This window comes from Eumetopias jubatus, unplaced genomic scaffold, assembly GCF_037043125.1.
Source record: "Eumetopias jubatus isolate StellerSeaLion01/CBP00866 unplaced genomic scaffold, mEumJub1_p1.0 scaffold_2, whole genome shotgun sequence".
NCBI lineage: Eukaryota > Metazoa > Chordata > Mammalia > Carnivora > Otariidae > Eumetopias > Eumetopias jubatus.
In genome coordinates this window covers 115,958,763-115,983,202 of record NW_028274808.1, presented here as the reverse complement: position 1 = coordinate 115,983,202, position 24,440 = coordinate 115,958,763, and the positions used below count along the sequence as shown (strand labels likewise).

Genomic DNA, 24,440 nt, shown 5'->3' with positions numbered 1-24,440 from the left:
CACGAGATATTCCTTCTCTCACTTTTTTTGTCCCACTTGTACATACTGACTTCTGGGATACAGACAGAATAACCATGAATCTACTTACAACATTTGCTTTATTAATTCATTTAGATACCCTCATGACTTAATATCACAAATATAAAATTATAGATGAACTTAAAATATTTTTTCAACATGGAAGGCAAAAAATTATGTGAACTCCACACAGCTTCTACATCAGTGTCTGTGTCATCTCTACTTTTTGTCATCTAACAAAAGCAGACATGCACTTGCTCTCCCTCAGGGGGATTCACTTAAGAGGAGGAGGAGTACTGAGGATCTTAGAGCTAGGCTCTGACAGGCAATCAGGAAGAAGAATCTGAGTCCCTAGAGAGAGACACTCTGTAGGCAGTGCTCTGAGTAAAGCATCTTCTGGCACCAGCCCCGGGGTCTAATATACTATTTCAATTGTCACGTCTGTTTCATTTTGGTTGAGAGGCCATAACAATGTCCTGATTCTAACTAGTTCCATTCCTTTAACTTCTAGAAGATGCTGTGACATTTTCTATTTCTCTTAGCCCTTAGTCTTTACCCACTCGGCTAAGGGTAAATGACTATGAGGTCTTTTCCTAATAAGAACATCTCCAGAATCCCAAAATATAAAACAATGTTCCTTTAACCGTAACTTTAACATCATCAACCTTAGAACACTCAGAAGGAGAATAGCTTTTATGTTGCTATTTTCATGTAATCACACCACAGTGTCTGTGGGTCTACTTTAGCTGTAATTCAAACCTAATGAGAGCTTCCCACACTAGGCTCTCGAGCCAATATATTATCAGCTACTTTCTTCTCTTTTATGGAGGAAAGTAGGGTTGTCATAAGGTCACAGAGTGTAATTTTGTAGTGATGAGGTAAGATAATCATTTTCCTACCACCCCAGCATGCTGGCACATGCACAAACTCTCAAAATGGAATTTTCAAACCGGATTGCGCTATAACTAATTCAAACATACATCACTTCTGCCCTAACAGTACGTGCTGTGAATCTATAGTCTTGTGAAACCATCAAGTCCAGGGATGCAACAGACAGAACGCGGTTTTGGAATCAGACATCCCTGAATTAGAAACCAGACTCTGCCACTTACTAGCTGTGGGACCTTCGGTGAGGTACTTAGCCTCTCTAGATCTCAGGTTCCTTATCTGAAAACCAGGAATAATACTGACCTACCAGAGCTGTTGTTTTTCCTGGAAAAGCAACTGAAAAATTCTGCTTAGTCGTCCATCTTCTTTTACCTCTCTGCAAATAAACACCAAGGATTAAGTGTCTGCCAAGTGTTAATGTCCAATTACAGATGCATTTTCTTTTCCCTCTGGGAAAATACTAAAAACTATAGTTCAATTTAAAAAAAGAGTTATTAAAGTGTTAGAACCATAGAAAAGATTGAACTTTTTTTTTTAGCTTTAGGCTGAAAATGATAACCATCAGTTATACACACAAGTTTAATACTAAAAGATTCAAACTTAAAGCAATGCAGTGACCTAGTAACACAGAAACTGGATTTCAAAAGAAAAATAATCAATAATACATGCTTCAAACAGAATACAAAATCCAAACAATAGACAAAAATTAAGTTTTCATTTTTAATTATATCTGAAAAATTGAAAAAAAATCCAAATTTCGAAACCCTCCAAAAATTTTTGCAACTATAGTGTCAAATGATTATTTTGCTTGAATAAAATAATCATTTATGTTAAAAACTGAGGTAAACATTTTAATATTTAAAAGGTTGCATGTCCTACATTTTCATTGAAAAATTAACTATTGAGAATAATTCAGTATTTTATAAAAATGAGAATATTGTGCCATTAAACTATTCCACTGCTGGAAATAAATCTCATGCTGAAAAGATGGCCTTGCAAAGTTGAAAGTCAAACCAGTTGGTTACATCCCTTGAGGTTCCTGATGTCTGGCCCCCAAGTCTGGGTGGGGCTAGGCTTTGATTCTGAGCTTTGATCTTGTTTGGAGAGATGGTGGCAACAGAAGCCAATTCTCCAGGACTGTCTTGATCTGTGCCCTGCTCTGAGTTAGAAGCTAACTCCAACCTCGTTAGGTGAAGGGGTCCAAGGACAATTGAAAGCGGTACTCTCTGCTGACTTTCCTGAAATTTTTCCCATTGTCTCAGTCAAGCTATAGCACAATAAAGCTATAGCACAATAAAGAGGAAGTTTGCTTCCAAATTGTGTATTGATAATTATTTATTGTCTGCACCTGAATTGAGTATCTCTGCCTAATGTACCAACACTTTATGTTGATCTTAAGATACACAACTTCATTGGTGTTTGCCCTAAAAATCGGTTAATGTTCAAATATGTCACTAAATTTCTATTTCAATTTTAGAATTTCATTTCATGGGTGAAGAGTGAGCTTAAAACTCATTTAGTGGAGTATAATTTACATATATATTAAATGTCCATTCTTCCCTCCTAATGGCTTTTTCCCAAAACTTGTCCCAATATTTGGACTTATTCTTGGTAATCATTTCAGACACTGTGAAGATTCCAGGACACTGCAGCACTGGATCTAGATCACAGAGATTAGAGACACCTTTTGAGATTTCTTTCCCAGTTCTTCTTTAAGGAAAAACCCTCTCCCTCGCCCAACTGGAGCACCAGTTGTGAGCCTCTCTTCCCATGTTTGTACCAAATAAACCCAACCCTCCTAGAGAAAAGGGTGCTACCTGACTCATGAACCACACCAGTTTGGTGATTTTTCTCTTGACAATGTGAACTGAGACACAGGCTGAGAATCAGGTAGTGGTGGTCCCTGGAGCTGCACCGTCCTATCGAATGAGAGACTATGGCGGCGACTGAGGGCCAAGCCATGCATGTGAGGCGCTCGCACAGGGCGGGGCTGGACAGGCCCGGGAAACTGAAAGTGTGGGCGAGAGAAGAAAAGCTGCGTGGCTCCCGAAGACTTTCCAGTATCCAAGTCTAACTCCCTTTGGGGCTCAGCTGTCCTTCTTCCTCTGAATTCCAGGAAGAGCTGCCGTATAATAAAGCCTCCCTTCTTGAAGTCTCCAGAGTGGGTTTCCGTTCCCTGCAACCAAATGAGCCCTAAGGCAGAATGAGGAATTTCTTCTAGGAACTCTACATGTCTCACTCCATTCACGGCAAGGGAGTATTTGATAATGACATCTTCTTTGAAATACTTCCTCCCAAGATTTGTGGATTCATTCTTCTGAGACTACCGACTTTCAAACTTGATGTTAATTACACTACTGGATCAGATATACACGGCCTTAGAGCAAGTCAGACCGTCATATTTTGTCTTTTAATTCCTTTGTAGAGACTGAGTTGTAAAATTTATGACTCACTTTCCTTTTGCCCTATTCTTTTCAATGGGAAGGTGCTTCATCTTCCTTGATAAAAAAGAATGGTTAGCAGTTGAATAGCTTGGCCTTCTTCCTGACATCTATTAACGTTCACTGTCTTTCCCAAGCAGTAGGTCTAGTCTTTCCTCCCTGATTTTCTCCTTTTAAACATTGCTAAACCAGCTCTGGGTGGCTTTAGCATTTTTGTCAAGCTTCAACTTATTTGGGACCCAGCACAAAAAATTTCTGATATGAAGTCAGTTCATTTACTCTTTAACCTAAGGGATAAGGTAAAAGTAAAATGAAGTTGGGAAGATATAAAAAATAGAATAAAAAATATGTAATAAAAATTATTGCGGTAAATAGATGAGTTAAGAGTTCACTCTGTGGGGGCACCTGGGTGGCTCGGATAAGTGGCTGACTCTTGATTTTGGCTCAGGTCATGATCGCGGGGTCCTACGATCCAGCCCCACCTTGGGCTCCATGCTCAGTGTGGAGTCTGCTCGAGATTCTCTCTCTCTTTCCCTCTGCCCTTCCTCCTGCTCATGTGCTTTCTCTTTCAAATAAAGAAATAAAATCTTAAAAGAACAAAAAGAATTCACTCTGTGGGGAAAATGCACATGACTGCATAGATTCTGAAGAATGTCCTTTAGCCAAGTGGAGAGCTCGAAATGTCCTATGTGATCATTTGCCTTTTCTTGGCATCTTTTACAAATATGGTCTTTCAAGAACAAAGAGTGTGCTGTCTTGACAATCATAATTAGGATGCTTCCAATCTTGTCCTGGTGGACACAGATCACTCTCTCTCCCTCTGCTGCTCTTGTTAATGAACAATAGTATAGCAAGAGCAATAAGCGTGATGATTACAAACACACTCTGAAGCCAGACTGTGTAGTTTTAGATTCCGGCTCTGCTACTTAGTAGCTGTGTGACCTTGCAAGTTACTTAACATCTCTGTGCCTCGGTGTTTTAATATGCGAAGTGGGATAATACTCGTAGCTACTTAGTATTAGGTAGAAGGATGGGAGAAGTAAATGAGTCCCGGTATAATGTACCTGCTCAATAAAGGCAGCTGTTATTGCTAGGCTTGTGTTGTTATTAGTGTTATTTGAGCAAGTCACTGGCTCTAAGGCATTTAAGGCTAGGCAGTGGGAGGGATAACAGAAAGTTGAGCCATGATCCTCCTATGGCGGAGTTTACTGTTACCACTGGTGACATAAGCCAGGGAGTTAGGAGGAAGGACCATGAAGTCAGGCTTTACTTCTTACTAGCCTCATGACCTTAGCAAAATTAATTAACTTGTCCAAGCTTTGGTTTGCTCATCTAAAATTGGGTCTAATAATAGGGCTTACACATCATAAGTGCTCAAAGTTTCTTACATATATAATGCATAGCAGGCTTTAAGTACTAAATGACTATGTACTGTCATCAAGTAAATGCTATAAGGATTTTGCAAATGATGAATGCTGCCTCTATTTCCCCAAAGTAACTGACAATAGACAGAAACAGAGAGTAAAGCAAACCCAAGGCGACTTGCTTGTGTTCCACACAGGCTCTCACACAAAGCTGGTCTCTGAAAGCACACCTAGGAAAGGAAATAGCCAATAAATGCTTTTGTGTCTTTTTTTTTTTTTCCTTTTGCCTGCCTTAAGAATTTTGTCTTTGTTTTTCCAGTGTTGTCTGGGTGTGCTTTTCTTTATATGCACCCTGCTTGGGGTTTATGATGTTTTTTAAATCTGTGGCTTGATACTTTTCAACAATATTGGAAAATTCTCAGCCATTATCTGTTCATACGTTTATTCTGTCCTGGTTTCTCTGTCCTGATCTCTCTCTTCTTCTAGGATTACAATTCCATATATATTCGACGTTTTCACCTATCCCGTACATCTCTTACTCTTTTGTGTTTTTCATCCTTTTGCTGATCCGTGATTCAATCTAAATATTTTCTTCTGACTTATCTGATTCTTTTTCAGCAGTACCAAATCTGTTTTTAAACCCATTCATTCAATTCTTAACATCAGTTATTGTGTTTTCAGAATTCCAGAAATTCCTAGAATTTCTTTATTTCTTTTGATTTTTTTAACTTTTTATTTTTTTAAAGATTTTATTTATTTGAGAGAGAGAGAAAGAGAGAGAGATAGAGAGAGAGCACAGCCAGGGGAAGGGGCAGAAGGAGAGAGAGAAGCAGACCCTCTGCTAGGCAGGGAGCCTGACATGGGGTTTGATCCCAGGACCCTGGGATCATGACCTGAGTTGAAGGCAGACACTTAACTGACTGAGCCACCCAGGCGCCCCTATCTTTTATTTTTTTTTTAAGATTTTTATTTATTCATGAGAGACAGAGAGAGAGAGAGAGAAGCAGAGGGAGAAGCAGGCTCTCAAGGAGCAGGGAGCCCGATGCGGGACTCGATCCCAGGACGCTGGGATCATGACCTGAGCCGAAGGCAGACGCTTAACCATCTGAGCCACCCAGGCGCCCCGCCCCTATCTTTTAAATTACATTTTCATTTCCTCTTCTCTGCCAAAATTCTCAATTCTCAATCTCATTTTTTAATTTAAATGTATTCATCATCATTTTTAAAAATTCTAACAACACAATCTCCATATTCCCTACGAGTCTGTTTCTATTGTCCTCTGTTTTTCTTTCTGCCTAATGTGCTTGATACTTTTTAATTGTTTGCCAGACTTTGATATAAAATATTCAGTGATAATTTGTGGCCATAGGTGATGTTACCTTCCTCCAGAGAGGATTTGTTTTGCCTCTGGCAAGCAGCTGGGCTGCAACAGTAGCAGGCTTAGATCATCTGGTCCTTGAGAGCGCTAGCCTGTATCCACTGTCCTCCTCCTCCTGGGGCATACCCCCTCAGGATTCCAGCTAAACACCCAGGCAGTTTACCAGGTCCCATCCCTCTTGGCAAGCTCGGAACTCTAATTTTTCTTCCCCCCCTGACCATGTACCCATTGAAAGTCTGCTCAGTATCCCACCTTCAGCTCCCACTTTTAGAATTGGTAGTCACCTGAAGAAGAGCAGTGTAAGTTCAGGCTCATTTCTTTGGGCTTCCCTGTGTTCCCATATCCAGACCCCACGAACCCAGTTCCTAACCACCTCGATAGCTTTCCTAGTTCTCAAAGAGAGGGTTGGTTCAAAACATCCTAGTCCACCATTGCTAGAAGCAGAACTCTTGCCTATGTTTTTATTATATATCTGATGACTTGACTCTTCAGATTTCAAACAGTGGGCAGATTTCTTAGAAAACAAGTGCTAGAGTTCCAAACAGCTTGCCAAACAAACCTTAATGGAGAAAATGCGTTTTAAAGACACGGGTGGGTCAATGGGAAAAATGGGAAACCTCCTTAAGGAGGTCCAAGTCTTTGCCAAAGATGGTAAATCCAACAATTATTATATATGTTATTTTATGTTATAAATCATATCATCAATGCCTTGAGGAATGTTCTGCGGGATCCCCTTCAGTTTCCAGGATGTTACTCAAATCTTTGGGAGCCATTATTCCTGAACTTCTAGGTTTTAATGTCCTTTCTTCTAGCCCATAATCCCAGGGTTACTTTTGATGAGTAAAAAAAGATTGATTCACTACCATAAATATGGCAACTGCCTGGTGACAAGAACCTGTCTTATGTGCTACTGCTGTTGTTTTTAGGAAAACAAAATCAAACTAAATGACCACAAGGGATGAAGCTGGCAAAGTTGGATAGGACTTAGATGTAACACAGGACAATACACATAAGAGTTGTGCAACAGATAACCTATTAAATTATTTAGTGGACAAAATCAGTCTCTCTTCTTGTCTATAAAGAAATTTGAGCTGATCACACCAAGGGCTGACATGAGCTGAGAGGACATCTGCCTGGCAGGGAGCCTTCGGCACAACTCCTAGAAACCGAACCTGGATATCAAGTCCAGTCAGAGCTTTCTTTTCCTTCGTCTGAGTTGATATGTATCACTTTCATCTTTATTCCATTAAAAACAACAAACTCTTTATGTCTTTAGTCCAGGTGAATCCCTCCCTATGTGGAGGCTTAAATTGGCTATTCTGTTGGCAGAATTCATCCCTGTTGTTGAAAGACAGGAGCCTCTGCTTCCGGCCTCTATCGCAGTAAGAGACAGGAAATCCCCATGGCAAAAATAAAAAGACGTGCTCATAAGAATGCAGAAATGGTCCAGCGTTCCTTTCTATGCAGATACCGTGGAAAGAGACAGAGGTGCAGACACTCCATAGCTTTATATTCAGATATGCCAGAGCATGGAGTGTGATCCGGTTCCTCAATGTTGGGGTTATGCATCCTACGTTAAGAATTACTTTTCTTAACAGCTACCATTACTTGAATGTTTTCTCTGTACCAAGTGCTGTAATGGTGGCATTATATTTTAACTCTTTATATTTTCACAGTACCTGCAAGACACATGTTGGTTGTTTTACATCCTTTTGACAAAGTCAGTCAAGTATGGCCACAAGAAGATACAGAAGAGAGGCTCAGGCAGAAATGAAAGTTTACTCGAGACACAGTCCTAGAGACAGGAGGATGCAATGTGGGGCCACATGGAAAGCACCGGGGAGGTCAGGAGGCAGAAGACAGGAGTAGGAAGGAACACTTAAGCCAAGGCCTTTATTGGGGTTTCTGTGGGAAAGGCAAGGAAGGACAGGGTAATGAGTTTAGGATTAATTAGTCTGAATAATTTTGGTGGGTTTTGGTCTATAGGGCTGGTCCCTAGTTGCCTGGCACCTGGTCCTGGGATAAGGCAGAGTAATATTACTTCTGGGATGCACAGGCCAGATAGCAGAGGTGTGCTTCTGGATCTGTTAGTTTGCATATCAAAGTCACGCTCCAGGCTGGGGACCTTTGGCTCTCTCTAAGAATTAGCCAGGAGAAGGGTAGTCTCTTTCCAGCCAGAATGGCTTCTCATGACGTCAAAACAATATAATATACAGAAAATTATATATACACATTAGTATTCCTGTGTAATAAAAGGAAACTGAGGTTCAGGGACTTTCGGCCAGAGCTCAACTAGTATTTGTCAGAGTGGAATTAAATCTGAAGTCTGACCCTAAGTGCTATCCTGCATTAATTTTTCCTTAATTAAAGTTTTTCCAAATCATACTCTATCCCTAGACATGCATTTAGAAAAATGAGATAATACCTCTAAAATTTTTTGATTTCTTTGGTGGATTATTTTGCAGATTAATTGTAGTTAATATGCACATTTACCAGAGTTGGAAACACTCTGTAATTAAAAACATTCATCTACCAGTATCCTCCAACTATTTGATTTCAATGAATTTAACATTTCAGCTTATTAGCACTGGGGAGTAAGGCCTTGCTCATTCAATAAACTATATAGCTTGAGACATATATCATATGATATTTCCCGTCTTCCACCTGGAACAGAACAAGTAAAAAGTTGCACATAAGGAGCTTTCCAACAACAAGTGGTGAGGTCTTGGAACTGCATTTTGCATCTCCATTTAGGAAAAAAACAAAACAAAACAATCTATTCTATGGGAGACAGATTTTATTGTTTGAACAGAGGGGGCCAAAGTGAATACAAAGAATGTGAACTACCTATATATAGGGAAGATAGTACAATTAGAAATCTAAAGATTTTCTGGAGAACATGACTCAGTGTCAGAAGCAGAAAAAAACACGGGAAATACTAAAACAACAAACAAATAACTAAGCTACAGCTTTTTGATCAAGCCTAAATGTTAATAGTTGGGAGACTATATTTTTATCTTTTTATTTATTAAATTTATTTTAGTCCTGCTTTTTTCCAAAATGGACTCGGAGAAAAGCCTCAAGAAATGACAGCATAAAATAAGGGTAATAAAAGAAAACTGTTTCTTCCTACTTAAAACACTTCTGATATACCAAATGTGTGGGTTTTCTATATCAAGTAATTCTTCAATTCTCTGTGCACACCAGCTGGGTGTCCTACGATTTAATTCATTATGACACCAACTGCCCAGAATTAGAGTAAACTGGACAGGGTAAGGGCTCCGTCCCAAGATTGCTTCCCTTCAGACACCAGGCACAAGTAGCAGGCTGTCACTGGTACCTGCGACTGACCAGCTATAAATCAGGGCCTCCCAATAACTCTCTCCTCAGGTTCAAGACTTTGCTAGAATGGCTCACAGAACTCAGGGAAACATTCTTACTATTTATTATGAGGAAAGACCAAATGAAAGGAATGCAAAGGGCAGCATGTGGGAAGGGGCGCCCTCTCCAGGCTGCCATCCTCCTGGCACGTGGATGCGCTCACCCACCGGGAATCTCTCCCGATCCAGTCCTTTAGGGTTTTTGTGGAGGCTTCCTTACGTGGACATGATTGATCAGATGGATCACTGGTGAGCGTTCTCAATCTCCTACCCTGGTCCCTTCCTCCGATGTCTAGGATTGGGGCTGAAAGTTTCTAGGACACAAGAGTCACCTCTTAACTTAAACTCAGCTATGGTTGAAAGGGGCTTTTTATGAATAACAGAAGATGCTCCTCTCACCCTTGTCATTCAGGAAAGGGCAAGGGTTTTTAGGAGCTCTGTGCCAGAAACCAGGGCCAAGACCAAATATTTTATTTCTTATTCTCTCATAACATCTCAGATAATAAAACAGGGGAAATGAGGGCCCGTGAAAGCTGGAAAAGAGTACACATGCTAACCCATCCAAAGAGTTAAAATGACTCTTATGGCAGAATTTTAACTCTGGGCTTCCTGGGAAGTTTTTTAAAATACATATATGTGTGTATATATATATATATATATATATATATATATGCATACTAACTAAATATATATATTTAGTTATTTTGTGTGTTCTTCCAAGTTTATATGAGAATTTTAATTGTCCACAATTTTAAGTAAACAACATTAAATACAACTACCATACAAACTTTAAATTACTGGGGAAAATTCATGGCAAAATATATATACTTTCTTTAAAAAATTAATAGATTTTATTTTTTAGAGTAGTTGTAGGTTCACAGCAAAACTGAGTGGAAGTTACAAAGATTTCTCATACACTACCTGCCCCCACACATGCATAGGCTCTCCCATTACCAACATCCCCCACCTGAGTGGTTCATTTGTTACAACAAATGCACATATATTGACACGCCATAATCACCCAAAGGCCATAGTTTAACACTAGGGTTCACTCTTAGTCTTGTATATTCTATAGGTTTTGACAACATATAATGACATGTACCCACCATTATAGTATCCTACAGAATAGTTCCCTTGCCCTAAAAATCCTCTGTGCTCTGCCCATTCATCCATCTCTTCTCATTAATCCGTGGCAACCACTGATTTTTTTTTTTTTAAGATTTTATATATTTGACAGCCAGAGAGACAGCCAGAGAGGGAACACAAGCAGGGGGAGTGGGAGAGGGAGAAGCAGGCTTCCTGCAGAGCAGGGAGCCCGACAAGGGGCTAGATCCCAGAACACTGGGATCATGACCTGAGCCGAAGGCGGAAGCCTAATGACTGAGTCACTCAGGCGCCCCCCACTATTTTTTATTTTTTACTGTCTCCATAGTTTTCTGGCAGCCACATTTAAAAGGGAAGATTGATACAGTAAGTTTTCATCAGAAAATAAAAGACATAAAATTTTCTCAGAAGAGACAACATTTTTTCTTGGCCCTAAATTCTCTAAGAAACTAGTTACCTTACTGGATCAAGATAGATACATCAGATAATATCCACAAGAGTCTTCCAGAAAGCATAGGTGCAAATCTTATTTAACTATATTTTGAAATAAACTCATAAGAGCTGAAAGCCCAACTCAGTAAGAGAAGAGTCTTCCAGGTTCTAAGTTAAGTTTCAAGAGACTAACTTGATCCAAGATCACTGTTTGGGAAATCCACAGTTGTATATAGCATGTCCGCTGTCTAGACTGCCTTCCATAAATATCATTTATTTTAACAAGGACTTTTATAAGCACTAAAATTTTACCTAAGGAACTGGTCTCCTGTGTTGTTTGAGAAAAAACAGATCCATGTTTAGAGACCAGAAGATAGATCATTTATTATGAAAGGTGAAAAACTTAACTAGTACTTCCCCCGTGGGGCAGTGGGATGCAAGAGTATTTAGGCAACTTTGAATTTGCTCAAATACTTTGATAAAAGCTCAGTTGAGATGAGATATTCACAATAGAGCTTGTCAGAGTTGGTTTGGGCATGGAAAACGTTACTGCAAAGGTTGCCTGCCTTGGACATAGAAAACTCTTATTTCATTCCCAGCAGTAAAACCTTTCCTTGAGGCAATCGATACTTGCCGAGCTTGTCCTACTCATACTACGTGCTGGACGCAGCACTTTATACAATTTACCTAATTTAATCAGGTGAATTATACGTTCAGGATCCCAAATATATTGACTTGCTGTATGATGAACATCATTGATTAAATGAATTTCAGAGAATGATTTTCAAAGGCAATGATTTTTTTTTCAGTATTGTTATAATTACTGTTAAGCATTCTTTCTGACAGTAATTAAATACTAAGTTCACTAGCTTCTTGAGGCCAGGACAAAGACAATGTTAGATATTCAATTTAAAATGTTCATTTTCTTCCTCGGCATACTGGAAAAATATATTTTTCAATTTTTCTTGCAGCTATGTTGGAGCCATGTGACAAGGTAGAGGCCAACAGAATGCTGCACATCCCCAGGTATGCTTGCTCGAACTCTCTCCCCGTTATCCATGCGGCTAGATGAGGAGAACTCCAGGAAGACAGAACCACAGGAGGAAGGAGCCCTGATCCCTGAATAGCCACTTGTAAAGGATCACTTAGGAGACTGTCCAACCTGCATTAAATTTTGCACTAATGAAAGGATTTTTTATTGTGTCAAGCCAAAGATACTGGAGGTGATGTGCTAGAGAAGTTAGTGTTACCATCCCTGGTTAACTGATCCTAAAAATTCATTGTCAACATAAAAGAACCTTTCCATTTTTAAAAAAGATTTATTATTTATTTTAGAGAGAGACAGTGAGCAGAGGTGGGGAGGGGTAGAGGGTGAAAGAATCTTAAGCAGACTCAGCAATGAGTGCAGAGCCCCACATGGGGCTCCATCTCAGGACCCTGAGCTCACGACCTCAGACGAAACTAACCAACTGCACCACCTAGGCGCCCCCACTTTCCCATTTCTCTACATAAAAACATGATTCCAAATTGCTTTAAAATTTGTATCATATCACTAAGGTATAATTTTAAAAGGGCTGAAAAGTAGACTACAACATGACTCTCTATTAAAACTGCTTTCTAATTTCATCAGCCATTTGTGCCCATTTGAATTCTTCCAGTGATATTAAAATAGAATGAAAGGCCTATCACATAAAGTCTTCTGATGTCTTTGGCAGAATTATTTGAAGGTGAATGAGAAAGAGCAACAGTAATTGTCCTGCCTGAAGCATGTTGGTTGCTCATGTGTGCTGTATTAGATGAAATACCAATGCCTTCAGTTTGTGAAGAGAAGGCTGGAATAAAATTTTGGAGTTCAATCTTGCAAGTTGGTAGTTTTTAAAATATATAGTAACTTTTCACATAGGTGTGTGTTTATATATTTAAATTACCATTTTTGTAACTATCTTACCAAATATTCTTATTTTTTCCAATAAATTTTTTAAATACTATTTCGCTATTCTAGTTACCTAATCATATCATCTCAATGAGAACTTTGCCTCTTGTTTTCAATAATTCACTTTTTTTTCCTTGTCTGACTGCATCAAATCCTATTTCTAGAATATTATGAAAGTAGTGATATGGGCATTCGCATCTCATTCTCGACGTTGATAAGAATTTTCCCGGTATTCACATTCTACATTGTTCTTTGAGTTTTTATTATTTTATTAATAGTTTATTGTTTTTTTTAAATCAGGAATCAATAGCACTGATCGTGGAGTCTGCAGAAACCTCAGGTCTTAGGTTTAAGTAAAGATTCAGAACATTTAGGCTCGCAAGATGGCACTTGCATACTCAGGATAAGGGACAGGGACCACGGTTTGCCTGCACAATGGCATCAAGTGCTTCTCTTCAGTGGAACTTCTCACACAGCAGAACAGCCCAGGTGCCTGATGACAAACACTTTACACAGATGGGAAACTGCTCTGACTCAACAGCCTCGTGCCCCTCTGGAGCCAATATCTCATCAGCATAATGTCCAAGGGCTCTACAAGGGACACACCCAGTTAGAAGAGTCACTGAACTCAGGTCCCTCCAATGCTACGGTTTGCTATTGGGTATATTTTGTTCTCTCTGTCTAAACACAGTTGATCAATCAGGGATCCATTCTTACTAGCAACATAGCAACATAGTTCACCAACCACCTTATCAGGTTGCCAGGGGAACGGAGCTAGAAAGTTAACATAAGGTCAAATTCTCATGCAGAAGGGGAACGGATTTTGTTAACCCTTTACCCACATAGAGGTTTTCTGTCAACCTGATTATAATGGATTCTTCTATGTGTTAATAGATTATACTTCTAATCATTTATTTAGGGCTTTTTGCATTTATATTTGTATCAGAGATGAGCTGGGTATATGTGTGTATGTTTGGGCACATGTGAGAAAGCTATTTTTTTCCAGACTTAAATATCAATGACTTCTTAGGAATAATTATAAGCACTCCTCTTTAGATACTTAAAAGAGCTTAAGTATCGGAATTATTTACTCTCTGAAGGGATGATGTGCTCTGTGGTACAACTAGAACTGCTGTGTGTGGGCTAGAAAGGCCCTAGACATGCTATTTCATAAGATCATTACCTATGATCACGTGAAGGACACAACACTAGGGAATATCATTGTAAAAAATGAAAATGTTAGTGTATTTCACCGCTCCTTGTTGCTCTGACAAGGCACTTTTTTAAGAAAGAGATGAGCTCGGCCAAAAACTGGCTGCTTTGCAAGCAGGAATGGAAAGAAATGAGAATGTCCAGAAATTTGGGGCCTCCTAGGATTGAAAAAGACAACTGCTTTGATGCCCCAAACATTAATATCAATAAAAGGATCTAAGCCTTGTAGCAAGGATCAGAGCACGGGTGTTCCCTTCCAAACAGCCCTATTATTTCAGTTAGCTTCAAGGTGGCCTCCATTAAGATGAAAGGGTAAGGTATGGACACAAAGAAGCAAAGAAATAAAGCAGGCTTAAGGACGAGGAGTAGAAAAGGTTTTGGTTATGGTTGTTCGTACAAGGAACTGACTGGAAACAATTAAATCAGAAGCCCATCGGGGTTCTAAAGAAATCTGGTAGCCACGGAAACCATGAGTCTGGCCTGAAAATATCTGTCTCTGTTAGTCCCTTAAAGCAACACTCAGACCCTTGATTTTGTACCAGTAGAAAAAGAGCTATGAATGATGTACAGCCTCGAAAGAAGACACATGCTCCAACAGCCCCTTCTGGTGTGGCTCTGGAAGATGAATGGACAAGTTGGAGAAACAGAGGTGACCCGACTGTCTGACCAAGGCACTTCTTCCACAGCTGGAGCAGAGAATCTCCATAATTCTTGCTCAGCTGGGAGTCACAATTGCAGTGAACAAGCGGCTGTGTGCTCCTCATTCTTCTCCTTTCTTAATAGGAGTTCTTAAAGCAGGTACCCTGTCCTTATACCACCACTGTATGTGGGATAGGGGGAGAAACAGCGTGCTGACAGCCACTATGAGAGCTTGAGAGAGAACACACATTTTCTCTCCCCTCTGCCTGGATGCCATCCCCACCACACACCCTCATCTTATTCAGTTTCTCTTTAAATGTCACCTCCCCGGCGGGGACCAAATCACTCTACCTAAAATCACACCCCATCTCTTATCACCTTATCCTTCCTTTACCCTCTCTTTGTATCTTTAATCTCTCTTCACAGCACTTACTCCCCCACAACCCCCCCACCCCACCCCCGCCCAATTACAGTGTGCTCTCAGGGCACAACCTTGTCTTTTTTTCTGGCTGAAGTCCTAGTACCAAGAAATGGCCAATTCATTGTACGCTCTCACTAAATATTTGTTGAAAAAAAAAAAAAGAAGACAAAACAATTAAGAGCTTCTAATGTCCAAGCGTCTGAAGTTGTTTCTGTGTAGTCCTATTTTGTTATTTATCTGTATCGCATTGTAATTAGTGACAATTATTTGTGAGTGAGAACACTGCTATTACCACTTGCAAGGTGGCATTATCGGGTGGGAAACCTAACCAAAAAGTTGTCCTATTGGAAAAGTACAGGTATTATGAAAAGCAAACTGTTTTGATCTGGTTGGTTGTTTTCAAGACTGAGACAGTAATTGGCACTTCCATGGGAACTTCACCTTGTTTCAGGAACGGTGGTCATAACTGCAGCATACTAACCTTGGAATTCCTTTAGAGTCTCCTCATTCCATGATTCAACAAAGACTGATATAATCAGCTACTGCTTACTCAGGAGAGAAGCTAAAGTTCACCAGGAAGAATTCAATTCAATCCAATCCAACATATAATATTTACTGAATTGAAGCCTTTTGCCAGGCCTTGTGCCCTGTCTCATGGAACTCAGAGTGGTAGAGAAGCAATGCACTAAACACACTGCATTAGGAGTTACAATATGGGATGCATAGTGTTGTAATTATACCACAAAAGTCTCAGCCGAGCAAAAAATCAGAAAAAGCTTCCTGGGTAAATGTCAGCTAAACTTGGACCCAAAGGGCAAGTGGAGAACATCCAAATGAAGAAGGAAGATGAATGGAGTGTTTTCTAAGCCAAAGAAAAAGATACGGAAAAAAATGTTGAAAGGCCTGCCGATAGGGCATTACACTTTTGCTTCAGATACTGTCATATTTTCACCTATCACCTGCCCTCCGTTCCTTCTACCTCCAGCTTTTAGCGAGCGAATAGGTTAGCCCCTTCTTGATAATCATCTGTTGCTCTGGTGGGGCTTATTTGCAAATCCAATCCAGGAATCAATAAACAAAGGAAATGGCTAAGGAGTAGCCACTGGAGCCTGGAACCAAGCCTACATTACACTTAAAAAATTTGATTTTCTGCAGAAAAAATATTTTGACTCCTACATTTTTGGACTTCATTAGAAAGATCTGAAATAGATGACACCAAGCTGTTTGCCTAAAATAATGTCCCAAGCCTGAATTGGCATGGATATTTCCTGAGATTAAAATAGAAACTTGTTTTGCTAACAGAAAACAACTTGGAAATCAAAGAGTCGTTTAAGTTGAAACCATTATTTTTTCCTTTTCTTGCATAAAATTCCTGTTTTTATACACATGAAGAAATCAGGATAGTGAGATCACCCTGCCACAGAACTTCCCATTAAAAATTTGAAGTTGGAGAAACCTCAAAAAGAAAATAAAGATAGAAAAAAGTTCGTAATGTAACACACTCATTCAACAAATATTTATGAGCACCTACTACATGCCAGGCACTGTTCTAGGCACTAACAAAGAAACTCCCTTGAAGAGTTTGCATTCTAGCCAAAAGAAGACATACAAACAAGAAATAAATTATACAGGACACTGGAAGACCAGTGGTATGGAGAAAAGACAAAGCTGACCAAATCATGGGGCATCCTGAGGGGGCCAGTTTGCAACTTTAAGTTTGGGTGGTCATGGTTGGATTCCTCAAAAAGGCCACATTTGAGCAAAGCCTGAAGGAAGCGAGAATGTGAACCACGCAGATATCTGGGTCCAGGCGTAAGTATCAGCCAGTCATTGGCGCAAAGGCAGGGGCGTGCATGCCTGGCTCCAGGAGTCTGTGAGAAAGGCAAGAAGGTCATGGGCTAGGGGAAGAGAGAGAATAGGAGATTAGGTCTGAGGGGTCTGAGAGATGGCACATCTCTGCACCGGGGACTCATTGGGACAGGGTTTGACAGGAGAGGTGACTCAATGGATATATGTTTTCACGTGCATTTTAGGATGATTGCTGCGTGTTTTCATTCGAACAATCTTAGTACAATACTTTTTGCTCTGCAACAACAGAATGATTTTTAAAATGGTTTCTAAATGATCTCCCCAAGATCAGACACCACAGACTGTAAGTAGTTAGAGCCCGCCCTCTTTGGCCTGCACGTGCCCTGGAGGGGCAGCCCTTGCTACCCTTCTAGAGTGCTCGAAGTTGAGCTGGCAGAGATAGAAACAGTCTGCACGTTTCTTCCACAAATCTCGACTGGAAAGCCAAACATTTCTTTCGGTTGGTTACAAAATAAAAAATAAGCCTTTGCCAACTCTGCGGGAGAAGCAAACTCCCGGAGTTTGCCTTTGCTAATTTGTCCAAGTCGTGCAATCGTGCTGTGGTTTCACTAAATGCAGACACTGCTCCTCTCCAGCCCCAGAAACGTCTCGCGTCTACGGCTTCTCCGCAGCCCCCCCCCACCCCTCCCCCCGGTGGAAGCCACGGCTCGCCCCTGCGGTCACCACCTGTTCTGGCAGAGCCCGTGGAGCGCGCACCTACGCCCCGGGCCCCTTCCCTCCCCGGCTCACCCTTTCCTGCTGGGCACCCTGCGTTCCCTCGCCCAGGCCGGGCTTGAAACTTTCCTCGCAGCCTGGCGCTCGCCCCACTTGGCTGGCCCTCAAGAGACACCCCTTCTCTCGGCGCTCCGGCTCCTGAGCTTTCCGCCTAGGGGCCAAGCGCCCTCACCCCCAGCCCGGGGCTGGGAGGGAGGGGAGGCAGGCGCACGCACGCCCCCCGCCCCTGGCGCCCCTCCCGGCGGGCGGCGCAGCTCCCCCTGCAGCACCTCCCCTCGAGGGGAGGGAGCCAGAGGGGGCTCCCGGCTGCGCGCCGCGCCGCTCTCTTCCGACAGCAGCTGCAGTCGCGGCGGCGCCCGCACTCCTCCCGGAGCCACGGAGACGAGCGCGCCTCTCCTCTGCGCCCAGCACCCCCAACCTGTTCCCGGCGCTCATCGGCGCTGCCGCCCGCCATTCGCCGCCCGACATGGATTTCCTCCTGGCGCTGGTGCTCGGCTCCTCGCTCTACCTGCAGGCGGCCGCCGAGTTCGACGTGAGGTGAGTTGGGCCACGGGGCTCCCTCTTCTCCTTCTAGCGCTAATTTCGCGCTTGCGGTGCTGGGGTCCCCTCTCCCCGCCGGGTTGCGCGGCCAGGGAGGCGTCTCCCAGGCCAGAAGTTGGGCCACCGCACGGCGTCAGCGGGAGAGAGCCGTCGAACCGCTCTCACAACCAGTGGCCGCCTGAGCCTGGGAAAGGCGTCCCCTGCGAGTCCCGGAGCCCAGCTGCGGCTCCCGGCTCGGGAATTAGGGCCAGGGGAGGAGGAGGAAGGCTTCTGGAGCCCGGCACCTCGGCTGGGAGGGCGCGGGCTGGCCTCCTAAGCCTAGGTGATGCGCAGGACACCCTTGGCCAGGAAGCTCTCGGGTGTGATTTAGACGGCTCTTTGAGCGGGGAAACTTCCAGGTGTCCGGGCCACAGCCCGGGTCGACGCTGTCAGGGCCGCTCACACAAAGGGTGGGGGCGAAGGAGCGATTGGGCTTCGCGCTTGGTTTTCTTGAGGGAGGTGGACTCAAAATAAGGACTGAGAAGGGGGAGCGCTACGTGCGTGTTTGTGTATGATACGCACACACAGCTCCCGAGACCTCGGGCGAGCCTGGCTGCAGCGTGCTCTGGCAGGTTCCAACAACCCCGGGCTCCGTCGCCGCTGTCACTCAGCCGCTCCTCTGGCGGCGGCGCGCGGCGCTCTGTGGATCCGCTCGGGCGAGTGAGTGTGTTTGTGTGTGTCTGTTGGTCAGGAGGGCGTGCTCGGTTGCCCCACCTCCGTGCAATTAGAGACCAGACCCGCCCCGAGCGCCGATCCCTGCTGCTCGCGCGAAAACCTGGCTGGAGCAGCGGGGAGAGATTTTAACCCGGGTCACACCGCCATCCATCCCGTCTTCCTCTTTCAGAGATCCTCCCCTCCACCCCCGCCCTGACCCCGCCAAGTATCCCTCTGCGCAGCCCTAAAGACAGCCGCACCTGTGTTTCTTGTAATCTTGGAACGAATCAATTCCACGATTGATTGGCTTGCTTGCACCTGGAGGGGAACAGGAACGGAGGGCAACCAGTGGAGAGCTGAGGAGGAAAAGCGCAATCACTTGTTTACCACCTGGTCGGAGGAAATAGAGAGTTCGGGGTTATTTTGTACTTTGGGCTTGCGGGCATAAGGGGAGATAAAAGAAACGGGAATTGGAAAGATTAGGAGTGTTTTAAGAAAATGTGGGTAGCGGCCAGAGGCTATTTTATTTTATTAAAGCAATTCTTTGCTCACATTCGGATATGTTGTGCATTTCTGGCACACACATTTGCAATAGGAAATACAGAAATCACATGATTATGCATAAGATTTTAAGGTAGCTTTAATTTTAAAACAGCCAATTAAAATATTGATCCTCTGGGGGTAAAAAGTCAGGTGTGACTCTAAACAAAGAAACGATTTACCAAATAAGGTGTGAAAGTGGAATCTGGTGGATAAATTGGTATACTGAAATTGAATACTTTTAGTCCTTATTAACATGAGTGAGGAAGATAACATGAATTGTTGATGCAGAGAAGTTTCAAACCACGAGGACACTTGAGATGTTAGCTACACTTTAAACTTCTCTTGGTTTTATTTATACTCTTTTATTTTCTCTGGGAACATTTTCTGCCAAAGAGTCATATCTTGGAAAGAGGTCTGTTTCATTTGATTTTTGAGGAAGGTCCCGTCTTTGTGCCCCTTTCCAAGGCAGAAATAAAAGGCAGATTTTTTTCTTTCTGCTTTGACATGTCATATTATTTAATACTTTTCAGTTTATGATAAATCAGTCAAAACTGGTTTTCCCCCAAGTAACAGGTGTGGGTCTTTGAGGAATCTGTTTTATTTCAAGCTCCAGAAACCACCCTGTGAGTGTCAGGCTTGAGAATTCTTGGTTTTAGCTGATGCTGTTTCCATTTAAGAAAGGATCTTCTCCTCCCTTTGCCTCTACTCCTGTGTGTAGTGTGTAGAGTGGTGTGTGTGTTGTAACTCTGTGAAATTTGGAATTAGATCACAGCAGAACTGTTTTCCTGAATGTGTTTTATCCTTAAATTTCTGCAGGCATGAAGGAGTTCATCGAAAATTGTTGGGCGTGATTTAAATTTAAAAAAATAAGAATAACAGGAAAATATTTTAATTTCAATAGTGTCTTTATTTATTTTGAATCTTTTTGTTTGGTAGGTGGCCCAGGCAAATAGTGTCGTCAATTGGCCTGTGTCGTTATGGTGGGAGAATTGACTGCTGCTGGGGCTGGGCCCGCCGGTCCTGGGGACAGTGTCAGCGTGAGTATCATCCCCGGGGGCTTCAGCTCCCTGGGAGGTGCGGCTTTCCACCATCATACATGGCTTTGCTCTGCACATCAGTGGGCTCATTACTGAGCAAGTCTTGGTGGTGTGGTTCCCACTGGGGAGTTTTCAGTTCCTGACTCCTTACCCTGCCCCTTTTCAACCTGAGCCAGCAGTCAGTAAGGTGCCAGCTTTGTTATTCAGAGAGCCACCTACCATGCTTATTGTGGCATCTGTCCCCAAAATCTCCAGCTCCTGTTTTCTCATCAGGCTTTTTCTTTTCTGTGCTCCAGACTCGGAGATGGGGGTAAGATAACGAGTCTAGACTGTATTTACACTAAACAGACTCCCAACCTTCTAGCACTAATAAAATCCTTACCATACCTGTTGTGGAAAGTGACCTATTTGTAAACCTTTTTTTTTTTTTGAAGTGAGATTGTATTGACTGTGTTCTAAATGGACCACCCACCATAATCAAATAACATCTCTGAAAAAAGTTCTAGAAGTGGGCGCCTGGGTGGCTCAGTTGGTTAAGCAACTGCCTTCGGCTCAGGTCATGATCCTGGAGTCCCGGGATCGAGTCCCACATTGGGCTCCCTACTCAGCAGGGAGTCTGCTTCTCCCTCTGACCCTCTTCCCTCTTGTGCTCTCTATCTCTCATTCTCTCTCTCTCAAATAAATACATAAAATCTTTAAAAAAAAAGTTCTAGAAGTAAAAAACATCATGTAATAAGTGCCAAATCAGAACACTGATTTTTACCTTTTCCATGGATTTTTTAATGGTAGAAATCAGAGCCACATCATGGAAGTTTGAGAAATTTGTTCCCCGCAACTTTATCTGGATCTCAAAACTGTATTCCACCTCCCCGACGAGAGAATCCACAACGATCGAGTGAATTCCTGGGGCATTGTGCTAGGTTGGTGTGTCTCGTGAGATGTTGGGAACGAAGTTGGGTTCCTTACATCCCGGTGTTTTATTGCTCATGAGAAAGGAGCTTAGAGGAATAGAGAAGTGAAGTGAAGAAGGCTGGAGCTGGACAGGGTGGAGCCTGCCTTAGAGATGTGTTGGTGGTGGGAGCAACTGGGTAGCTTTAAGTTCCGGAAAGCTAGGAATTCCCACAGCTGTTTTCATCTTTAAGAATTGTGCATGATATCTACCTTTATGCAGAGGAATGAGAGTAATGGTCACGGGTTAACATCCCTGGTTGGATATGGAAAGGGAAAAGAGATTAAGGTTTGTCTATTACCTATAAGCCACTGGGCCAGACTTTTTGCACGGTTAGGCCATTGCCTCTTTTTATAAGGGGAAATGATGCTAACTCCAGTTTCCAGTAAACAAAAGAACTAGGCAAAGCTGCCGTGCCCTACTGGTTAATTGTTTTTAAGGGAAGATGGTCCAAAAGGAGAATGGTACCTGGTAGAGTCGACTTCTGCCAGTTATACGGCGGTGTCAGCAGTATTTGCATAGCTAGAGGCCACAGGGCTGGAGTTTGAAGAGCAATCCGGCTTTGATAATTAAAGGGTGGCCCAACACACACTGTTCCCAAATTAAAAAAAAAAAAATGAGTAGTTTCTTTGCAGGAATGGAGGTAATTTCCTCCTTTGCTGTCTTAATTGGCAGGGCACTCCCAAAATGAAGGTTGAAGTGCTTTGGGGTGTGCACAGTACCCCAGCCCTACCTAGGACAAGGCTGCTCTGGCAGAAGGCCCTGAGCACAGTGGGGCACACCTTCTCTGGTGGCAGAATGCCAGAGCAGTCGGCAGAGGCAGGGGTGTCGGGGTGTCCGGGTACATATGTGCTCTGCCAATGCACTATAAGAAAATTCCTCTGTCTCTGAGAGGTTCATCAACTGTGGAATTCCCCAGAAAGAACCTCTCAGAGCTGTTCTGTCTTTTTACACGTAATTAAATTTTCTCGGGTATACACCAGCTGGGTGAGTCTGAATTTGAACAAGCGTAAAGACCTTTCCAAGTTACAGTGGCCTTACTGAATTTAAACATCCAAGTAGGTTCCTAGCAGAGTAGCTTTCCCAGCAGAGATGAGACACCGTTTTATTATCTTCTATACATCATTTTGCTTCTAACAGAACAGAAAGTGGTGAAGCACAGTATTTGATAGTATTTATCTTTTCTTTCTTTGTACTCCTTGAGATTCTGAGGAAGCTATAACAATGGTAAGTCAGTTATTGAAGTGGTAATGCTATAAAAACGTATAAGATGATCTTGCACAAATCACAGTTCATCTCAGCTTGGATTTGGTGAAAGTTTGAGAGGCAACCTAATGGAGGGGAACATGGACTCGAGCTAGACTGCCTGGGTTTAAATTTCTGTTCCACCCCTTATTAGCTGTGTGACCTTGAGCAAATCATTCAACTTCTCTGTATTTTATTTTCCTTATCTCTGAAATAGATACAAAATAGTGTAATACCTTGTAGGACCGTAAATGAGGTGTAAATGAGTTATTCTTAAAGCACTTAATGCAGTTCCTGGCACAGAGTAAATGCTATGTATGTGTTTGATGAAAGTAAAGAAATATAAAGGAATACTGCTTTTGAAAGAGTGTTATGGGATGGGACATACCCATGCTATCAGATTCTTTGTTTTCTAGGCATGCTAAATGTATTTTTGCATTTTACTGCCAAAATAAAAACGATGATTCTAAGGCTCTCCATGTTACAATAAAATAAAATGCCTTTAAATTAAAAAAAAAAAAAAAGCCAGGTGGATCTTTACCATTAATATTGTAGATGGTAGAGTTGTAAAAACGAGTTCAAAGATGGATGTCTCCTTGTGTGTGTGTGTTTTCAGAATCTCAGATGGTACAAATGTCTGTCAGCTTAGAGCTCCCCTGTCTTTGTTTTGCTATAAACAGGTAGAGGAATGTAGGGGCCAGAGGTCAGCTCGAAGTAGGAAGAACACCACCAAATAGGCTTGCTGGGGACAAATGGAAAGTTTCTGATTAGTTTTTAAAGGAAGCTTTTATGAAATTGAAACTTTTGTCACTACATTTATTCAAGGGAAAATGCCTTGCTGTTTAACTCTTATACCTGGTAATGGACTACCTATAAAAATTCCAAAGAGCTTCTGGGAAATTTAATGTGAAAATTGTTTTTGTCTTTCTGACCCTTAGATCATTTCAGAGTCCTTACCCGTGAGGAGCATTCTCCTTTCCTTAGTAAAGTTCTGGTTCTTGTTTTTCTGAATGATTCACTTAGGAATTTTCCTTCAAATTAGCACAGCAAAGCAAAAGGAGGCTATTTCCACCTAGACATAGAACCTCCCAATTTATCCCTTAGAAGATGTGTAAATGGGGGAGACCATACCCTCACTATATGTATATATATTTTTATCATATCTCATGCCCTAGTGCAGTGACCCTTTGGTGTTTAATCCATTTGGTCGAGCATATGTAAGACATTTTGACCCTATTCCTGTGAGACGAAGAGATGTGTTGACATAGAACATGCTGCGTTTCATGTTCACTTGCTACTCCCCTTTCCATGGCCTTGTTTGGAGAAGCCAGTGACTTTGCAGGGAGCTCGTATTGCTCAGCCTCCGCTCCTGGTCACAGTGTCTAGCCACAAAGCTGCATTCAGCCAGACTTCTCAGCCTTCCCTCAGGGACTGAGGAAGGAAGGATGCTACCCAGACAAGCGTAGGAGCTGTCTTCTGCTTCCTGCCTGTGCCACCTGACATTCTAGCCTAACATTCCTGCCTGGCTGCAGAAAGCAAGCCCTAGTCCAGAAGCAGGCAGGTTGTGTTTTCATAGTTCTTTTAGAGGTCATACCCTGCCTTCTTTCTGTCCTTTGATTCTTTGTTTTATATTCTTTTTT

General features: G+C 42.3%; 1 protein-coding gene across 1 annotated transcript in view; it reads left to right on the top strand.

The window, feature by feature from the left end:
• The first annotated feature begins 18,259 nt into the window (after positions 1–18,259).
• Positions 18,260–24,440, top strand: part of NPNT (nephronectin) — a 77,801-nt gene continuing 71,620 nt past the window's right edge. Inside the window, exons 1-2 of the mRNA XM_088020091.1 lie at positions 18,260–18,330; positions 20,506–20,606. Coding sequence (XP_087876217.1) covers positions 18,260–18,330; positions 20,506–20,606 — 172 coding nt within the window. The remainder of the gene's footprint in view (positions 18,331–20,505; positions 20,607–24,440) is intronic.